Source organism: Mustela lutreola, chromosome 15 (genome assembly GCF_030435805.1).
Source record: "Mustela lutreola isolate mMusLut2 chromosome 15, mMusLut2.pri, whole genome shotgun sequence".
Lineage (NCBI taxonomy): Eukaryota > Metazoa > Chordata > Mammalia > Carnivora > Mustelidae > Mustela > Mustela lutreola.
Window position 1 is genome coordinate 17,824,141 of NC_081304.1, and position 20,511 is coordinate 17,844,651.

A 20,511-nucleotide genomic window follows, 5' to 3' on the forward strand; every position below is an offset into this window, starting at 1 on the left:
ACAGCATTGAGATTCCCACTCACTCTCTAGTAAAGAGGCGCCCTGGCCCCAACTTTTCTTCCTTCCCCAGGTTCCCAAATGGAGACATTGACACCTCTGTCATTGAGTTTGCCTATGAAGTTTTATTTCTCCCTTAATTATGGGAAAATTATCACCTAAGTGAACATTGACATTAAGTCCTAATTTTAAAGATGGGGAAATTGAAGGCTTTGAATATAGGCTTTCGGGGATGGGGAGTGTTTGCGGGGGCGGGGAGCGGGGAGAGTGGTGGCTGATATTTACCAGAATAAATCAGATGGATTTGGCTGGATGCGGACCTAGGTCTTGGGCAATACTAGAGCTCTTGACTGATGAATAGAAAGTAGACAGGCCGGTTGGGGTGGTTTTGTCTTCGAAGGGCCATAAATTCCCACCGGATCCTCTTCGGTCTTGTGCAAGGTCTGAATCTGTCCTTCTGAGTAATACATTTAAAGAGTTCAGATCCTTTCTTGGTGCCTTGCCTTAGGAGAAAATAGGGCTGGTAACTGAAGGCAGGTAAGCAGTGAACTTTGGTTTGTTTTCAAAACTATCCACGGGCATGTTTTTAGATAGTTAAAAATTTTCTCTGATATTTGCAAAGGTTATGATTTCAGGTAATTGTAAATATTAGACACTTTAAAAATGAAACTCTTATATCAGGCATGTAAATCTGCAATGGAATTTCAATACCATAGTGATTTGATTTCTCTTATCCTTTAAAAAAATTACAAACCAGTTTAACCTTTGAAATTTTGCATTGCTATTGTTCCTCCAACTTCTTTTTTTTTTTTTTTTAAAGATTTTATTTATTTATTTGACAGAGAGAAATCACAAGTACACTGAGAGGCAGGCAGAGAGAGAGAGAGAGAGAGAAGGAAGCAGGCTCCCTGCTGAGCAGAGAGCCCGATGCAGGACTCGATCCCAGGACCCTGAGATCATAACCCGAGCCGAAGGCAGTGGCTTAACCCACTGAGCCACCCAGGCGCCCCATGTTCCTCCAACTTCTATTTCTAGCTAATTTCCTCCCCAGAATTTTTTTCTAGTAATACATTTTATGCTCGAAAGCCTTTCATTTGTCGTCCTACTTATCTGCAACAAACAACAAAAAAATTAAAACTAAAACATTGTGAAAATTGTCTTGTGGTCATAATATTAAATAATTTCTCCTGGATTGAGTTTTTATATTGTAAAATATATAGTTGATCAAAACACCTGTTTTTGATCAATTGTTAAACGTAAGTTTAATTTGAAATGCTTTTCTTAATAAGTTAAGTGGAACTTTTAACAGTTCATGTGCGTATTTAAAGTTCATGTATGTTTGCTAGAATGAGCAGAGCTTTAATTTGTGACGAGTAGCGCTGAAAAAGTTGGTTCATATAAGTACGTAGGACTTGAAGGCATTTTGTTGTGGTAACATTACTCAGTTCCTTGAACATCCTCTGAGTTATGGGCCCCAAAACCCCACAGTGATCTGTCATTAAAATCAATTATTTATTTATTTTTAAAGACCCTTTTTTTTTTTTTTTTTTGACAGAGACACAGCAAGAGAGGGAACAGAAGCAGGGGGAGTGGGAGAAGGAGAAGCAGGCTCCCCGATGTGGGGCTTGATCCCTGGACCCTGGGATCATGACCTGAGCCCAAGGCAGATGCCTAATGACTGAGCCAACCCAGGCACCCCTGAAATCAATTATTAATGACCTTCTAGTACACAGTTCTTTCAGGTCCCATTTGAACCTTATTCAAAGATTTGGACGCCACCTGACTCAGCAGAAGCATTGGTTAACGCAGTCACTGTAGGCAGGCACGTCGTCAGCATGAACACTGATGGTTCCAAGTGCCCCTTGGTGGTGCCAGGGGAATTTTGCACTAGGGACAGTACACCTTAGTAAGAGTTTGGCCTGGGTAGGTAGTTGTGCCTTTCTTTGAAACCTGGGAGATGGGGCAGGGTAAAGGGAGACCTGGGAAAGGAGAGGATGGAGACATGTTCCAAAGCTGGTCTGTTCCCATTGGTAGAGGCTGTGGGCATTGAGTGGGAAATGTATTCCTCCTACACTGTGCCTCTGTGCCCCTTGGAAGATCTTTAAGCATTCCCCGGGCGTCCTGGATCTACCATGCACAAATATCTTCTTTTTTTTTTTCTTTTTGAGATTTTATTTATTTATTTGCCAGAGAGACAGCGAGAGAGGGAACACAAGCAGGGTGAGTGGGAGAAGAAGAAGCAGGTTTCCCGGTGAGCAGGGAGCCCGATGGAGGGCTCCATCCCAGGACCCCAGGATCACGACCTGAGCCAAAGGCAGGCACTTAACAACTGAGCCACCCAGGCACCCTACGAATATCTGACTTCTTTTATTTATTTATTTATTTATTTATTTATTTATTTATTTATTTTAAAGATTTTATTTATTTATTTGACAGAGAGAAATCACAAGTAGTTGGAGAGGCAGGCAGAGAGAGAGAGAGGAGGAAGCAGGCTCCCTGCTGAGCAGAGAGCCCCATGCGAGACTCGATCCCAGGACCCTGAGATCATGACCTGAGCCGAAGGCAGCGGCTTAACCCACTGAGCCACCCAGGTGCCCATCTGACTTCTTTTAGCTTTAATTTCCTCACCTTTAGAATGGGCATAAACCAAAGAACTGACTTCACTGGGTAGTTTTACTGATCAGACGGGATGAGGGACATCCCTGGCACATGGACGATGCTCAGATCGTGGGTGACTACTCTTTTTTTTTTTTTTTTTTTAAAGATTTTATTTATTTATTCATGAGAACCAGAGGCTGAGGGAGAAGCAGGCTCCCCGTGGAGCAAGAAGCCCAATGTGGAACTCGATCCCACCTGGGATCACAAACTGAGCTGAAGACAGACAATTAATTAACCCACTGAGCCACCCAGGCACCCCCACTCTTTTTTTTTTTTTTTTTTTAAGATTTTATTTATTTTAGAGAGAGAGAGTGTGCAAGTGCTTGTGTGAGCGGGGGTGCAGTGGGGGATGGAGGGGAAGAAGGAAAGAGCCCCAAGCAGACTCTGTAGAGTGCACTGAGCTGCAAGCACAACCCCCCCCAACATGCGAGTGCCCGCATGCACATACACACACACACACACACAAGGCTCCATACCTCAACCCTGCGCCCATGACCCCAGCCAAAACCCAGAGTCAGCTGGTCACTTAACTGGCCAAGCTGCCCCAGCAGCTATTTCTTATACTCTAGTGTCCCCCGTCCTGGAAACCTCGCTTTCCTAGCCACTCTGCCTCAGTTTCCTCATCTGTGAGTCCAAGATATTGTCATCCCAGAAAGGTAGGAGGGGGAAGTGACATGGAAAAGGTTTTGTGGTTCTCATGGTAGGTTTTCTGGAGCAGATATGCTGTTATTTTAAAATAGTTAATTTTGAGGGTCGCCTGGGTGGCTCAGTTAGCTGAACGTCTGACTTCAGTTCAGGTCGTGATCTCAGGGTCCTGGGATTGAGCCCCTGTTGAGCTCCCTGCTGTTAAGCCCTTCATCAAGCTCTGTGCTCAGAAGGAAGTCTACTTCTCCCTCCCATCCCCTTTTGCACATTCCCTCTCTCTCTTAAATAAAATCTTTAAAAATAATAAAAATTAAAATAGTTAATATGAAGTTCCTGCTTACCTATGAGCTGGACATTTTTCTGCATGCTTTGTGTATTCATTCAACGGATGTTTTTGAGGGCCTTCTATTTGTCAGGCCCTGTTTTCAGTCCCTTGGATACAGTAGTGCCCAGATTCTGGGGCAAGGCATATTACAGTAGATGAACATGTGGATACGTAATGTGTCATGTAGTGATAAGTTGGTAAGTGCTATGAAGAAAAGTGGAACCGTGAGGAGACTAGAGAGTGAAATGAGGGTGCTATCTTATACATTCGGGACAGCCTCTAATAGGGTGATGGTTGGACGGAGGAGGGTGTAAGCCATGCAGCCCTATGGGGGAAGAGCTTTCCGTGTGGAAGGACCAGCATATCCACAGACCCAAGGTAGGAGTACACTTGACATAGTCAAGGAACAGCAAGGCTACCAGTGTGCCTGGAGGGCTGAGATTAAGGGGAAGAGTGGTAGGAGGTGCTGGGAACAGAGTTGCCTGCATACATTGTGGAGCCCCTGTAGGACCCTGTAAGGACTTGGCTTGTGCTCTACATGAGAGAGGAACCATTGGAGGGTTTTGAGCAGAGGCGTAAAATGATTGGACTTGCATTTTTTTAAAGATTTTATTTATTTATTTGACAGAAATCACAGGTAGGCAGAGAGGCAGGCAGACAGAGAGAGGAGGAAGCAGGCTCCCTGCTGAGCAGAGAGCCTGATGCGGGACTCGATCCTAGGACCCTGAGATGATGACCTGAGCCGAAGGCAGCGGCTTAATCCACTGAGCCACCCAGGCGCCCTGGATTTGCATTTTTAAAGGCTTGCACTGGCTGCTATATCACGAGCAGATAGTTGGGGATCAAGGGTGACAGCAAGAAAGCTCAGATGCTACTGCAAATCGTGGTGGTGGAAGGACTGAGCCGGATCTCCCTGGGCTGTGAAGGTAGCTGGGAGCACAGCCAGCAGGGGGCGCGAGTGGGTGGGATGAAGATTGTGAGCAAGGAGCCAGGAGGACACCAAAGTTTTTGGCTTGAGCAACTGAGAGGGTGAAGATGCCCTTTGGGCAAGTGAAGTAGCTTGCAATGACTGTGACGTGTCAAACACTGCGTGGGGGAAGAGGAGGTGACTGTGATTCGTGTCACCTCATTCAATCCTGACAAAACCCATGAGTCATCATTATTAATCACATTTTGTATGCAAGGAACGAAGCCATAATGCTAAAGTCGGGCAAGGCCACACAGCTGGTTAAGGACAGAGCTGAGGTCCCAGCTGAGCCCTCTAACTCTGAAGCCTCTGAGAGCTAGCATTCCCTGTGATCCTTCTAGCCTGAGCACCGGCATAGTAGTCCAGTGCAAACAGCCTCCCTGGCGACCCGTAAACACTCCCGAACTGATGGGTTATGCTTGGAGAGTGCTTGAGAAGAGTGACTTGTTCCCTCCCCTTCCCTTGCTGTTGGCAGAGGAGAAGGGAGACAGCCAATACCTTCTCTTGTGGCTCTCTCCAGGTAATTGGCAGCTTGGAGGAGGTAGTGACTTAATAGGCCTAGCAGAAGAGAACTTGGACTGAGGTTTAAACCGCAGCCTCTCCCCAGTAATGAAAGATTAGGAGGGAGGAAACCATAGATAAAAATAGCACTTATTAGTTAACTGGAAAACAATATATTTTTGCAGCCACTGGTTCCACGAGAAAATAATTGGGTCCCAAGGCAGGGAATGACTCGTTTTCATGAATGATTATATTGATCATTGGAGCAAAATGGATACATCCCCTCTGGAAAGCAGTTCGAAGGAGAAGCGTCTGGCAGGTCAGGCATGTCCAGTGAGAAATCCTGGGAGGCTGCAGGAGGAGGAGGAAAGGAGGCTGCAAGCTAATGAGGGAGCCAGGTCCTGGCCCCTGGCACAGGCAGGTAGGGGCTGTGGATTGGGAGATGCAAAGCAACAGAACCTGCTTCCATGGTAAGTCCTGAGAGCTCTCCCCAGGGAGGAAAGAGTGTCCATTCAGGTATCAGTTTCTTATTCTGTTTAACCCAGGGGGTGTTTTGTTTGTTTCCTCCCCGCCCCCAACCCAGAGGGATATACTGTCCTCAGGTAACATGTTCCCATGGAAAGGGGAGCAGGCTGGGAAGTTGGTTCCAGCCTCCCCCTTGCCACTGACAGGAGATGTGACCCCAAGGTTTTTCTGTCCCCTTCTTTTGTATGGGCTTATTCAGTTCATCCTACAAAAAGCTTTCAAACACTTTCTCAGAACTAATAGGGAACATTGGTGAGTGCTAGGCAGAAGTGTATGCCAGGCACTTAGAATGAAACACTCGATATGTATGAAGTCTTCTACTCTTCACAGCGACTCAGGGTAGGTGCCATTAGCTCCATTTCACGGATGAAGAAACTGAGTCAACGGAAGTCTAAGTAACTTGACCTGTATCACTCACCTGGTACGTGACGGATACTGGATGCTATGTTAGATGCCGGAGACAAAGCGTTGGAAAGGGCATGGCTCATGGCCCTAGTGGAGCTTATCGTATTTAACATGATGAAAACAATCACACAACCATGATGGGTACAGGTAAGGAAAAGAATGGCACAGAGAGGTCAGGGGCCTGATTTGAGTGGGGGGATGGACAAGGCTGCTCTGAGTGGAGCTGTGATGTGATGTGCCTTCTTGCTGCTTTCAGGTCCTCACTTAGACCTCCTGGGTCCTGATTTAAGACGATGACCGGCCCCAGGGCGCCTCAGTGGCCCAGTCGGTTAAATGTCTGACTCTTGGTTTCAGCTCAGGTCATGATCTCAGGGTCCTGAGATCAAGCCCCGAGTTGGGCTCTGTGCTTAGCACGGAGCCTGCTGGAGATTCTCTGCCTCTCCCACTGCCCCTTCCCACCCACTGGTGTGCATGCTCTCTCTCTCTCTCTCTCTAATAATTAAATGAAATCTAAAAAAAAAAAAAAATGACCCTCGTTGCTCTTGATATGCTCCCCACCAACATCATACATATTTTAAGTATATTGTTTCTGCCCTTGCCCCCCCCCAGCCTCCCACAGTAGACTAGGAGGCTTTGCTTAGAGGGGGCAGGCCCTCTTGTCTTGAGCAGGGCCTGGTTCCTGATTGGCTGAAGAAATGAATGCAGAATAAACCCAGGGGAGTTAGCCGGGAAGTGAGCCAGGGTGGCAGGGGAACAGAGACTGAATATTCAGGGACAGAAAGCAGGAGTGCAAGGCATGGATCAGGTTCCTTGACTGAGGGGTGGGGGGGGCAGAGAGGTCGAAGGTGGGCAGGTTACATGGGGGCCCAGAGGCTTCTGTGAGAGTCTAGGAGGATAGGAGGAGAGGGAAGAAGGCAAAGAAGGTTTTAAGCAGGAGAGTGACGGGATCGGAGGTCCACTTGAAGCCATGACCTTGGGCATCTTGAGAGAAGCCAGACAGGAGTTGGAGGGGGTCACTGCAGAGGTCTAGGTGCAGGGGATGGGACTTAGGTTTGGAGGGTGGGCCTAGTGGAGTCGGGACTAGGACAGACAGCAAGGGGCGGCAGGGTTTTGTGTCTGGAGACCCATGAAGCAGCCTACTCTCATTTTTCCGTGTGAGACACCAGCAGAGAAGGTTTCAAGAGAGACTTTTTTTTTAAGAAGAATTTATTTGACAGAAATCACAAGTAGGCAGAGAGACAGGCAGAGAGAGAGGGGGAAGCAAGCTCCCTGCTGAGCAGAGAGCCCGATGCAGGGCTTGATCCCAGAACCCTGAGATCATGACCTGAGCCACCCAGGCGCCCTGAAAGATTTTATTTAAGTAATCTCTACACCCACCATGGGGCTCAGACTCACAACCCCGAGACCGAGTCGTACATTCCACTGACCGATCCAGCCAGGCGTCCCAAGACTAGTCTTCCTTGAATGCTTTTTCTTTGTCTTCTCTGGGCTGTTGGGGCCCAAGAGGTGAAAAATGAAAGGCGGTTTAGGGCAACTCCCAAGATGGGACCCCCCCCCCCCCGCCATTTACAGAACACAGCGAAATTCGCTCCTCAATTCACAGACTACAGACCCGACCTCTGTGACTCAAGTCCCGACCCCCCCCTTTTTTTTTTAAGATTTTATTTATTTATTTGACAGAGATCACAAATAGGCAGAGAAGCAGGCAGAGAGAGGAGGAAGCAGGTTCCCTGCTGAGCAGAGAGCCCGATGCAGGGCTCAATCCCAGGACCCTGAGATGATGACCTGAGCCAAAGGCAGAGGCTTTAACCCACTGAGCGACCCAGGTGCCCCAACCGAGCCTTTTCTTTACACCCTGCTGTCTTTCCCCCAGACAGGGAGAATGAGGAAGAAAGGACTTGGATGTAGCTCCCCTGGGCTTGGAGGTCCGCCTTGGCTGATGCAGCCAGGCCTGGGATCCTTTCCTGGAATCCAGCTCCCATTTCTCTTGTGCGGGGCACTTGCTTTCTCTGTTACCATGGGACTTGGTGTCTCCTTCCTCCTCCGGCCAAGTGGCTCTGGGAACAGCTCTGGTATTGGGGAGGAGGATTCCCGGGCCACAAGCGGCCTCATCACTCATTGGTCCCCCAGGCGAACATCTCCTGACAGCTCTGGGAAGTGCCACACCACAAAAGGGAGGAAGAAAGCCCCAGTTAGCATCAGGCCCTTGCTCACAGGTGTGGAGACTGAGGGCCAGATGAGGGGAAGGGGCAGGCATTTGGGGGATCAGCTTTTTGTCATTTATGGAGTGCTCTCCATCCTGGGCCAGGCTGATGAGGAGGCTCCCACTGTCACACAGAATGCAGAGAGACTGGGACCCGGGCTTCCTGACTTACGGTCTATAACCTTCCATTTTATTTTTTTATTATTTTTAAAAAGCTTGTATTTATTTGACACAGAGCGAGCACAAGTAGGGGGAGCAGCAGGCAGAGGGAGAGCGAGAAGCAGGCTTCCCACCAAGCAGGGAGCCTGATGAGGGGCTCGATCCCAGGACCCTGGGATCACGACCTGAGCCGGAGGCAGATGACTGAGCCACCGACTCAGGTGCCCCTAACCTTCCATTGTAACAGCGGTTCTCATGCCGCGCTGGCTGGGACTATAGGGTGGAACTTCTCTGAAGTTTCATAGGGAATTCAGATCAGGGCCAGGCTGCGGAGTTGCCGTGTCGTTCCCATTGCTTGCGTGTACGTGGCGGTGGAATGAGGGGAAATGAGGAGATTCTGAACAAGGACTTCTGTGCCAGAGCAGGAGTGGGGTCGGGGACAGGTTACCAGAGGGGGTCGCTTCTCCGTGGGTCTCCCTGGGGAGGAACTGGGAACCCGTCCCCAGTTCCTCAGCCTTCTTTTCCTTCTTGCTAAGCCGTGAGGGTCCGTGGGCTCTTCTCTCGCTCACTGCAGCTCCCTCCCTGGGCAGGTCTGTGAGCAGGCCTGTGAGTGGGTCTGCACATGCACAAACACACACACACACACACACACACGCACCCAGGCCCCGGGTGAGTACTATGTGATTACTCTGGCTCCCCTGTTGCTGCTCTCTTCTTGGCTGCTTTCATTTGTTACTGCCTCTTCCTCCAGTTTTCCCGGGGGGCAAGACCTAAAAGTTTTCCTCTGGCTACCCAAGAGGTCCCCGATGCAGAACTGCGAGGCACAGAGGCGCTCTGCCCACGGTGAGCGGAGGAATGAGTTGGGCAAGGCTTGTTGGATGGGAACAGCTGGTTTTTGTCCAGCCCCTCTCAGCCGGGGGGCCCACGGCCTCCCAGGGCATGTGCTCCTCCATCCCCTTGGCCTTCCTGACAGAGGCCAAGTAGCTGTTGGTCTGTTTCCACAGATGGTCGTAGAAAGCGCAGAGAAGGGAAGCTACTCATTAAGTTACCCCAAGAGGCTGGGACAGAGCGGAGCCTGGAGTTGACATCCATGCTCCAGTGGTTGCTGTAAGACCTCACCCCCTGTTCTGCAAAGGGAAAACACCAGTATGATCATCTAGAAATCATTTTTCTTGGGCTCTGAATTGATTTGCCTATAGCCATAGTCATCGTCATTATTTTCTCTTAAAGATAAATTAATTTTTCATTTCCTGAATCTGTTAAGGCAGGAGTCTAGACTCAGAGGTGGGAGCCCTGAATTCATCTCAGGCTCCGCTCAGAGCTGTGGCCCTGGATAAGTGCCTTCCTCTCTCTGGTCCGTCATCTCCCTGTAAACAAAGAGGCAGAGTCGATTGCAAGCCTGGGACACAGCAGAGCTGTCTCATCACTAGACTTTCTGATTCAGCATGTCTCGGGAGGGGTCCTGGTCCTGTGAAGGGACAGGAGCTGAGGTCACAGGCTCTGCTGGGCTCCCTCAGCCAAGTCTGGCCAAGTTGGGTGTCCAGGTGACAGTGGCTTGCTTTCAGCGGGGAGGGGCCAGGGCCCAGTGGCGAATTGGCCCTTGCCTCTTCCCTCTGCCGCTGTGTCTTCTCAAGTTCCGCTCGCATTCTTCCAGACTGGTCTTCTGCAGAGGAGAGGCAAGCTGACAGCTTTAGGGACAACAGGACAGAGCTGGGATTACAAAGCAGTTGCTGGATTTTTCCATTTCAAAGCTTCAGCTGAGTGAACAAAAGAAAAAAATTTTTTTGACAACAGAACCCTATCCGTAAGTCCTCTCTGTGACAGCTTGGGGGAGACCACCTGGGGGCCGCTCCTGGTCACAGAGGTTAAGGAGAAATGCTTTGCAAATGGTTCAATGACTGAGTTAGGCCTCTCCATTTGGATGACGACTCTCGTGGGCATTCTCGTCTCTCCTCTGCTGGCTGCCCTGGGAGAGCGAGCCTGGGCAAACTTCTGGGTTGGTGTTTTTTCTTCACCACCCACCCCCGAGCTGACGCCTCCCCCTTGTCACTTGGTGCATCCTCAGGGGAGGCAAACTCATTTCGGTATAAGCTCAAGCAAAGTGTAATTAGGACAGTAAATCTGCCGTTAAAAAAAAATTAATAATAAAAAAAATAAAGTCCCATGACAGATTTCAAGGTCCTGGAAAAGTGATTTGATGCTGACGGAGGGATAGGGGAGACTGGCCTTCAATTTTATTTCTTCCAGCCTGGGAGCAAAGTCCAAGACATGGTAACCCTGAACCCTGTTTACTCCAGAAAATATGTTACTTTTAAAAAGTCTTTTGTGAGATAGTCTGAGGCTATAAGAACGGGGACGTCACTTCACGAATGTCTGTTTTAGTCTCTGTGCTTCGCGGTGACTTGGCCGTCCGCCTTCTATCCCTACGTCTCTGTCCTCACTTCCTCCCCTGGACATTCCCCGTGGAAATGACAGTGTCCCCAGGGCTTCCAGTGCATTTTCTCATTTGGTCTGCAAACAGCCTTAAGAGATCGGTTCTATCACCCCCGTTTTATGGATGAGAACACTGAGGTTCCAAGAGACAGGTGACTTGTCCAGGGTCTCACGGCATCCTAAGTACATGGAGAAATGGGCTCCTAAGAGGCCCCCGAGCCAGCTCAGGGTTCCCTCCCGCAGGCTGTCATCCTTCCCTCGCAGTCCTCCTGGGCAAGTTCCGCACTCCTCTGACCCTCAGGCTTCCCGGCCCCCGAGCCATCACTTCCTCCAAGCTCCCCATCTGAACCACTTCCGGTTGAGGAGGGAGATTTCTTCTCGGACACCCAGAGAGTGCTGGTGCTGGGGGGTGGGCAGGCAGGACCATCTTCCCCGGGAGCCTCAGGGTCCCAGACTATAAAGTGAAGGCCAGAAGGGGCGCTCTTTGGGCATCTGGAAAGTGCCTTGGATTCCCCACAGAGGGACAGGTGTCCCCTTCCGAAGCAAAATTTGCCTGCAGCAGGGTACTGCTGCTTCCAGAAAGCACTCTGCTTAACAGCACCTGACATTCTTCTGCTTACTCAGCATTTTGGTTGCTAAATTTGCACCATGTTGGTTTGTCTTGTTTATGAATGCTTTCTAAAGACTACTGTAGGCCTGTCCTGAAAGAGTTTTCTCTCTTAGGATGGATCCAGAGTTGCCCAAGCTCAGAACAACACTCTGCCTGGGCAGGCCACATCTCCCTTCCACTCCTTTGCCTACCTGCCCCATCAACCCCCCGGGGTTGGGTCTTCAGGCTCAACACTCATCAGGCCCACTGTTGTCCCCAGGCAGGTCCTTCTGGCATTCCTGGGACGGGCCATCCCAACCAGCCAAGCGTGCCCTACTCCGGTGATTCCTTGACTCCTGGTTCGGCATTCTCACGGGCCTCCTGTCTCCTGGGAAGATGTTCCTGGTGGGCCTCACGGGAGGCATTGCCTCGGGCAAGAGCTCTGTGATCCAGGTGTTCCAGCAGCTGGGCTGTGCGGTGATTGATGTTGATGTCATCGCCCGCCATGGTGAGTTGAGAGGGGCAGGCAGCAGGACCCTGCACAGCAGCTCCCCTATACCCCTTTCTGCCATCGTGTCTCCCTTTTTCCTAAGTCCTTTCAAGGCCTTGGAGGATGGCAAGGCTTTCCCGTCGGCCGTGGTCTGATGTCCTATCCCTGCCCCCCCATGTCCTCGTCCCTCTCCATCACCTCACCCTGTGACCCACTCGAGGGGTTCCATGCACTCTGCTCTCCTTTGCAACTCCTTTCCCGCCTCTCTTTTGGTTTTTGCTCCGAGTATAAGAAGCACCCGTGGGTTCCCCCATCCTTTGGCCTCTAGTCATTTGGGAACCTCTGGCTGGCCTGGAGGCTCTAGAGAGTGACCCAGCCCCCACCTCACGCACAGTGGTCCAGCCAGGATACCCCGCCCACCGGCGCATCGTGGAAGCCTTTGGCACCGAGGTCTTGCTGGAGAACGGTGACATCAATCGCAAAGTCCTGGGGGACCTGATCTTTAACCAGCCCGACCGGCGGCATCTGCTCAACACCATCACGCACCCCGAGATCCGCAAGGAAATGATGAAGGAGACCTTCAAGTATTTCCTCCGAGGTAAGACCCAGGGTGTGGGACAGGGGTGAGGCAGAGCCCTCTTCTTCCAGGGCCAGGGCCCTCCTCCTCTGTGGAGAGGTTGGCCAGGGAGAACGGGAGCTGGCTGGTCTTTGCACCCTCCACGCAGAGCCCCACGCAGCTCCCAAGGAAAGGCACACATGTTCCTCAGCATTTAAAGAGGTTGACAATTGAGTGAGAAGAGACACTTGAGGCTTTTGAGCTGCGATCCCCAGGAAGTTAAGTTGATTTTTCTAGCAGGGTTGGGAGTAATAACAGCTGACAAATGGTGGAGTCTGGAGACCTGAGTTTCAATCCTGGCCTCATAGCTTCTAGCTGCGTGACTTTGTCAAATGAACCAGCCCCTCCCCTGCACAGTGAGGTTAATAATGCCAACCTCAAGAAGCTATTCGGGGGGACTGGGTCCACATCAGTAACCATCGATCGCCACATGGTATGAACTGTGGTCGGAGTCAGATTTGGTGCTTGTCAGGCTGCCTGGGAAAGTAAGCTTGCAGACTGGACCCTGGAGAGGGCCCCAAATGGCCAGGGCAGATACAGGGTGATGGGGGGTGGGAGGGTCCTACACAGAGGCTAGTCCTTTGGGATGAGGGCTCAGTGGAGAGAGTTAGCTTGGCGTGTGCTGGGGCTGAAAGAAGGGACAGTGAAAAGCCAGGGTCTGTGCTCAGCTGGCAAGAACCTTCTGGAGCTTGGTAGCCTTTCCCAAGCTCTAGCTCCAGTGCCAGCCCTGTTCTTAGGAGGGTTTTGGGCCAGGGTGAGCTGATCAGGTGCAGGGTGGGGTCAGTCACCAACAGTGGAGAAGGAGCAGAGGACAGTGGCTTCAGATCAGGCGGGAGGCTGGCCTGGGGTCCCTGCAGATCCACCTGCCAGCCTCTGGCATAAATGGCCACCAGCCCGGGTGTCGGAATGGAAAGCCTGGCTGCTTCTCTCCCCATCACCAGTCACAGTGCTGAGACTTTGTTCCTGGAGGGTATGGGGGAGCCTTCTAGGTTTTCTCATGGCTGTGATCCTGACCTTATTCTCAAAGTTCTCATGTGGAGTGGGGAACCTCTCCCTACCCCATCTTCCTCTGGCCTGCACCTCCCTTCAGAAGGAAAGAGAGGACTTGACAGACGTCCACGGTGTCAACCTCCCCCAGCCCCATCCCCTTTCCCCTGCTCTGGCCGAGGCCAGAGAGGGCTCAAGGCATCCTCCCTGCTGAACTGGCTTGCTTTGCGTCTCAGAACCTTGCTGCACACCTCCCTCCCTCTCTCCTTCCTCAAGGAGAGTCTCTGGACTCTTTTTGCCTTTGTCCCGCGTCTTGTGTCTGCACGAGGACCCCTCCCGGCCCCTACCCAGGAGCAAAGCCTTCTGTCTCTCCACGATGCCCTTTCCACGTTCGCTCCCCTGCCAGTTGCAAGTACATCTGTAGGGTTTGGAGGCGGCGCGGCGGCTCTCCCCTTCTGAAATCAAGCAGTGGATAATGTCACCCGCTCCAGAGTTCTCCTGCTGTGTCATCCACCCCGCCTCCCCTCTCCCCAACCACCACCACTCAAATAAAAGCCAGAAAGCTCTTTTCAGCTCGATAAGGTGAAAAATGGGGACGACAGCTGTGGCTTCCACAGTCCCAGTTTTTCCCTGATGAGTATAACAAATACAACTGTCAAAGTTGGTATAATCAAACGTCAGATAAGATCACCAGCTGCTGGGGAGGTCTCTGTGTAGGCAGACGGATGTCTTCATAGAGTCAGGATAGTTTGCAGAGCTTATCAAGCAGGAGGGATGCAACAGCTGAATAGCCCTTTGCCGGTGAACCAAAGAGCTGGCCACAAGTTCCCGAGAGGGGCCGAGGAGAAAGGACAGTGTGGGGACAGGGACGGGTGGGGGCAGAGCAGGAACGGGAGATAAGAGGCCCAGAGAGGGTCTGGTCTTGGCTTCTGCTCTGAGCTGGGAGGGGAGTAGGGGAGCGGGAACTGTGCCCCCCCCCTTCTTCCAGGGAATGGAAGTAATAATAATCATCATTTATGGAGCACTTGGGTGAGGTGCTGAGTGGTTTCCAAGCTTTCGCTCATTTGATCCTTACCGCCTTCCCGGGAGGGAGGTAACCTTCACACAGATGAGGTTTGTTCAGGGGCCCAAAATCATATGGTGGGAAAGGGCGGGGGGGGGGGGGCATGCTGCAAACCCAGGTGTGTCATCAGAGCCCATTCTCCTAACCGCCTTGTTCAACTCAAGGTTTTTCTTGGGCTTCCCAAGCAGCAGATCCTGGGGACCAGGAGCCCCATTGGATTGGGTCGTCCACCCTGTCTCGTGTGTGTGTCTGGCTCTGTGGTTGGAAGTGTTTGTGGGGGGTGGGGGATATTATCCAAGCCAGGCAGGCATCTCTGGGCAGAGGCAGTGCCCAGCCCTTTCCCTCACGGCTCCTGGACCCCTGCCAGCTTTTTACACACACACTGGCCCAAAGAGAATGAGGGGTGTGGAGACCGTGGTGTTTGGGGGATGGGCAGCCCAGGTACACGTCCTGTCACCATGGGTGAGGGTACCGCCCTTGACTGGCCTTGGCTTGTATCCAGAGGGCCAGCCATGTGACTTATATTTTCTTAGTCATAATCACCCACCACAACAAGACCAATCCGTGCAGTCCTTGGCTGGAGGCCCGCCTCCAACGTGGAGAAGTCACCTCTTCCTTCCTGGGGATGCTGCCGCTGCCCCTGGTATGAATCTCTCATGAAGTGTTGGTAGAGATAGCCATGCAGGACTCTTCTTCAACAGGGAGTCACACTTCTGTTTTTTTGTGGGTGTTTTTTTGTTTGTTTTTTTAAGCAAAGATGAGTGAAGGAGGGGCAGAAAGGGCCCAGTTCCTCCCGGACACTCTCCGGTCTCCTCCAACTCTGTGTTATTTCCTTGCTCATAAATAACAACCCTTTAGGTTCAAGATCAAGGTGAACTCAACCCTTAGTGCCTGCCCTGCTCTCTTCACCAGCTTTGCCTCCCATGGTGCAAGGCGTCCACGGCCAGAGCAGTAGAACATCGCTGCCCCTGATGCTTTGCTGTCCCCCATTCCTGGAACCCTCACCTCCAAACACTCAAGTTCAAGTATCAGAAGCCCTACCTGCATTTCAAGGCCAGTACAATGCCATCCCTCCTGCAAGGTCTTTCCTGATCCTCTTAGGCAGGATCGACCTCTGCAGCATTCTGTTCTGCTTGGCATTGGCACTGGCAGGCGTTCAGGTTATGCCTACCCTTGTAGGGTCTCCCCCTTTGCTAGGGAGCTCTCGATGGTAGGGGCCAGTGGCTTCTACTCCATCCCCTAGCCTGACACACCATCCTTAGTGTTTGCTTGCAGAATTGAACTGTGGGCTTCCTGGCTTCTCCCCAGGATACCGCTATGTGATTCTGGACATCCCCCTGCTGTTTGAGACCAAGAAGCTGCTCAAGTACATGAAGCACACCGTGGTGGTGTACTGGTGAGTGTGTGTCACATGGCCTGGCCTGACCAAGGCTGGAGAGGTGGGCCCCTGGAGTAAAGCATCTACCTTCAGAATGGCCCACATCCCTTTGCCCTTACCCCACAGGGCCGCCAGGAGGCCCTGGGGATTTGGGTGGCTGTGCCCAGAACCTATAGGAACGACTTCTGTATCTGACCTAGCTATTTCCCCAAGTAGGTGCCAAGCGAAGGCCCCCAGGCGTCTCTAGTTGCTTGGGAGGGGCTCCCCCTGCTGGCTCTCGGGGGCACTTCAGCCCAGATGCCCTGAGCCGCCATGTTCTTAATCCCTGGAGCCCTTTTCCCTCCTCACCTTTCCGGACAGCTCCTACATTTACTCCTTCACTCAGTTTACCTTTCAGCATGAGGTATTTAGGGCAGGAGCTGATCCTTCTGAATTACAGAAGAGAAACTCGAGGGGGGAGTTACTTGGGGGGGGGGGGGTGTCCAGGGTCCCGCCCCTCCCGCCCCGGGCAGCCCCTATGAACGGACGTGTGCCAGGGGCGAACTGTCCAGAGTCCCACTAAGGAGGGGGCTTTGTTCTCAGAATCCCTCAGGACACGACGCAAACCAGAATCCGGGTTTGGCAAACAGAGCCAGATCAAACCGCCAGCGAAAATGAGTCACAGTCCCAGTGGGGGTGAGTGTAGATGAGGCTGTAGGATGTGTCCGCCTCCCAGAAACTTCCTGGATGCCACCCACGAGTACCGCACACACAGAGGTGGGCACTCGGCTCTGTGGGTATTTTGGGCCCAGGGCGGCTCTCCAGAGACGGGTGCGTGGGAGGCTCCCAGCGCCTCCGGAGCAAGGCCCGGAGTGCTCACGCCCTGAGCTTCGCCCTGCCCGCCCCCACAGCTGCCCACCGCGGGCTGCCACAGAGGGCCCGGTCTCAGGCATCCTCACGGCCCCTCTCCACCCTCAGCCCCCAGCCCGTGTCTCCCGTGGAAACCCACAGCCTCTCCGGCTTCTTTATTCCCTGTCTGTGAGAGGCTGTCAGCGAAGGCCAAGCACACTCCATGAAGAATTTGCCTTGGAGTCTTAATACAACTGGAACTTTGCATCAGAGGATTAAAAAAGGGGAGGGGGGCCGGGGAATCTTCCAGCAGAGGTGAGAACATTGGTTCTATCCGCAGTCGCCAGATGACCCCACGCCCACCTGCCTTGCCGCACTTTCCTTCTGGTTCCGTCTGTTCGCTAAGAGCAGAGGGGAGCTGTGGCTCCAGGGGGATGCGTTGGGTTCCCTGGATAGGGCCGGAGATCCTGCCGGGGCCACTCACCAGCCGGAGGCGCCTTTGCTGGAATCCCAGGTGCTATTCACGCCCCCACTTTCAGGCTCGAGAGAGAAGCCAGAGACCTGGGAATGAGTGATTATTTGCTTTTCATTACGGGGATCTACATGGTACAAAACCAAAGATCCCCTCATGGATTCCTTCAACTATCCAAGTATCCCCGGCGTGTCTGAAATAATAGGGGGCATTTACCAAATCTATGTAATACTAAAATGGGATTGTACCCAAATGGGATTGTTCACATTTTTGAGAAACTGGCCAGTCACAGAGTAAGGGTTTGGGTAAAAATCCTCTTCCCACAAATAGTTTCAGTCCTTGAACTGAGCATATGGGCCTCTCTCTGAGCCTCAGGAAGGGCTGTGAGGGACCTCTGCCTTCACGTTCCAGAAAGCCCTCCAGTCTAGGCCACACGTTCTGAAGGCTGCGTCTTCCCAGGTGGCTCTAAGTCACCTCTGTTCACCCAGATTTCCCCAGCCGCAGGCTCACAGCGTCCCTAAGAGGCAGCCCTTGTTTTTAGCCAGGCAGGAACCGGCTCCATGATCTTGACAGGACACTGTCCCCGTAACAAAGGAAATCAGAAGTCCAATTTACTTTTTAAGGCTAGTATAGATACCATTCTCCTTCAAAGTCTTCACGGATCGGCCAGCCAGAAATGATTTTCTGGAGCATTCTGGTCTGAACGGCATTAGAATTGACCAGTGTCAGGTTGTGTCTGTCCTTGGAAGGTGTGTCTTCACATCCCTGGAGGCCCTCTGGTCTAGGCCACACCTAAAAGGAGACCAAACAGTAGTGGTCAGATTCTCTCATCTTACCTCGGGGAGAGCTCAGGCCTAGCGGCTCAGCAGACAGCCCCCAGACAGCGGAGCCTGCTCTCTCTTGTTACCCCTGAGGGCTCAGGTAGCCATGGAGCTAGAGGGAGCTTAGAGATGACTCCCTTCCAAAGGACAGTCTGGCAGGTCCTGTGTAGCCACAGGCAAGACAGGAAGTTTCCTGAGGAAGGGCCTAGCTGGTAATGTCAGAGTGGGCAAAAGACATACTCTCCGAATTTCCTTTGGAGTCGGGGGACTGGGCGGTGTTTAGCTTTGTCTGTGATGCTTCTTCCTGTCCCAAGGATCAGATCCAGCTCTCAAGTCCTTGCTACACGGGGAAGCACTTTGGGGCTGGCTGGTCCCCCTGGGTCAGTGGCATCAAGCCTGGCAGGCACTCTCTTGGCTCTCGGTGTCCAGGGGAGGGGGTGAGGAGGCAAGGAGAGGGGTCCCTGTGGTAGCTCAGGAAGCTGTGTTGGATGCAGCAGGCCCAAGCCCCAGGGGAACTACAGGAAGCGACCGGCTGGCAGGCACAGGCCTGCCAGTAAAGGTCAGCCATCCAGGGACTCAGGATGTAGCTGTCGCCAGACGACCAGATCTTCCCAGCTTATAACTGGGAAATCGCAGGCCTAGTGGCAAGGCAGAGAGCCCCCAGATGGGGGGGAGAGCCGCTGCAGCCCTTCCCCCTCCTGTTGACACCCATCCACCCGGAGCCCATCAGAGCCCATCAGCGCTGCTGCGAATGCGATGAGGCCCCTGAAAGAGATTGCAGGGGAGGGGCTGCCCACCCCCCACCCCACCCCCACCCACCGTGGCTTGCCAGTGGGAGGGAGGCTGGGGCCTACAGTGCCTGAGCAGCCCTCCCACCACTGCCCTCAGTGACCGGGACACGCAGCTGGCGCGGCTGATGCATCGGAATAGCCTGAGCCGGGAGGACGCGGAGGCCCGGATCGAGGCCCAGCTGCCCCTGAAGGATAAGGTCCGCATGGCCCGCCATGTCCTAGACAACTCGGGGGAGTGGAGCGTCACCAAACGCCAGGTCGTCCTCCTGCACGCGGAGCTGGAGCGCTCCTTGGAGTACCTGCCGCTGAGGCTCGGAGTCCTGACAGGTCTCGTGGGCCTTGCTGGCCTCCTCTACCTGCTCACCCACTACCTCCTGCCTTCCCCCTAGCCAGGCCCTCCTGATGCCGGAAGCCCCAAGCCTTGATCTCTCAGAGTCCGGAGCAGGTGGCAAATGCATCTTGTTTCCTCCCAAGCCCGTCAACACACACACACACACACACACACTCTGAATCTGGGCAGAGCCTGGCACAGGGCCCCTGTTCTTTGGAGTACATCCGACCTGAGGCAGAGAAACAGCCCTGTCGGGGGATACCCCTTCCCACCTTCCTAAGGGCCCCTCCCTCTGGAGCCCCCCACGGAATGGTGTCTGCCATGGGGCATGAAAGCAACGGTGGGAAGCTGTTGTGAAATTCTTGGGGGCGCAGGCAAGGAACACTGTCTCTGTGGCCATGAGCACCCCTCTCCAGGCACATGCCCTGTCATGACCAAAACCTGCGTCCTGGACCTGGGACATAACTGTGGTCCAACAGGATTCTCCCCTAGTGTGGAGCCCTTGGCCCGGATGCAATGAGGGCTCCTTTGCTGGTAATGCTGTGGCAGAGCCTCTTGGGGGATGACCCCCCCGGCCCACCTTGGCATTTCTCCAGCGTTCCCCACACACGCTCCCCAGCTGCCACCTGTTGGCCTCCCACGCCTTGTTCTCCTTGCGCTAAACTCTCAGTAGTCCACACGCACGAGGCTGTTTCCTGCCTCTGTGCCTTCGCTGTGCTGTGCCCTCACCTAGAATACCTTTTGTTTTTCTATAGCTGGATAACTCCCAGCTCAAGCACCATCTGGAGCCCCAGGCTGTGTCGGTTGCTGTGGGATAGCCCACCCCCCCCCCAGCCGCCGTGTTTTACTTTATTGGTCCCTCCTACTAGACTGTCAGCTGTTCGAGGGCCACGTCTGTGTCTTGTTCATCTCCGTACTCCTGGTACAGATCCTGACTCGCCATTGGTGCTTAATAAAATAGAGCGTGTTGATGGGAACTGCCCCGCACTGCCGATTTTCCCCTAGCACCGTGGACTGAAGAAGGTTCCCAGACTTGGCTGATGCCATTGTTATACTTGGCCTCCTCCCACACGAGGCGTGGGTCCCTACTGCCCCAGAAGATTCAGCAGCCCTCCGACGTCTGAGGCCCTAGGAGGATTCCAGCTAGGCCCAGGGGTACCCTGTGGGAGGTGGGTAGAGGTTTGCTCACTCCATCTTCCTTCCCCCAAGCAATTGGACCAGCGTAGGCTTCAGCTCTCTCTTGCCACCGTTGGCAGACCTGCTGAGGTGCTGATCCCGCCCAGCAGCCTATTAAGGTCAGAACTGAACGTGACAGGTGCAACAAGGC

The 20,511-nt window shown here is 52.8% G+C and overlaps 1 protein-coding gene across 8 annotated transcripts in view; it reads left to right on the plus strand.

Annotated features, from left to right (window-relative positions):
• Positions 1-20,161, plus strand: part of DCAKD (dephospho-CoA kinase domain containing) — a 28,425-nt gene extending 8,264 nt beyond the window's left edge. For 2 of the 8 annotated variants that reach the window (XM_059148214.1, XM_059148211.1), the window contains exons 2-5: positions 11,688-11,915; positions 12,292-12,495; positions 15,839-15,959; positions 18,951-20,161. In XM_059148214.1, the coding sequence (XP_059004197.1) occupies positions 11,804-11,915; positions 12,292-12,495; positions 15,839-15,959; positions 18,951-19,242 (729 nt within the window). In that variant the 5' untranslated portion in view covers positions 11,688-11,803 and the 3' untranslated portion in view covers positions 19,243-20,161. Of the gene's footprint in view, positions 1-331; positions 535-5,958; positions 6,171-11,687; positions 11,916-12,291; positions 12,496-15,838; positions 15,960-18,950 lie in introns of those variants that run through there. The other 6 variants (XM_059148218.1, XM_059148215.1, XM_059148220.1 and 3 more) reach the window with 5 other exon arrangements.
• The last annotated feature ends 350 nt before the right edge of the window (positions 20,162-20,511 follow it).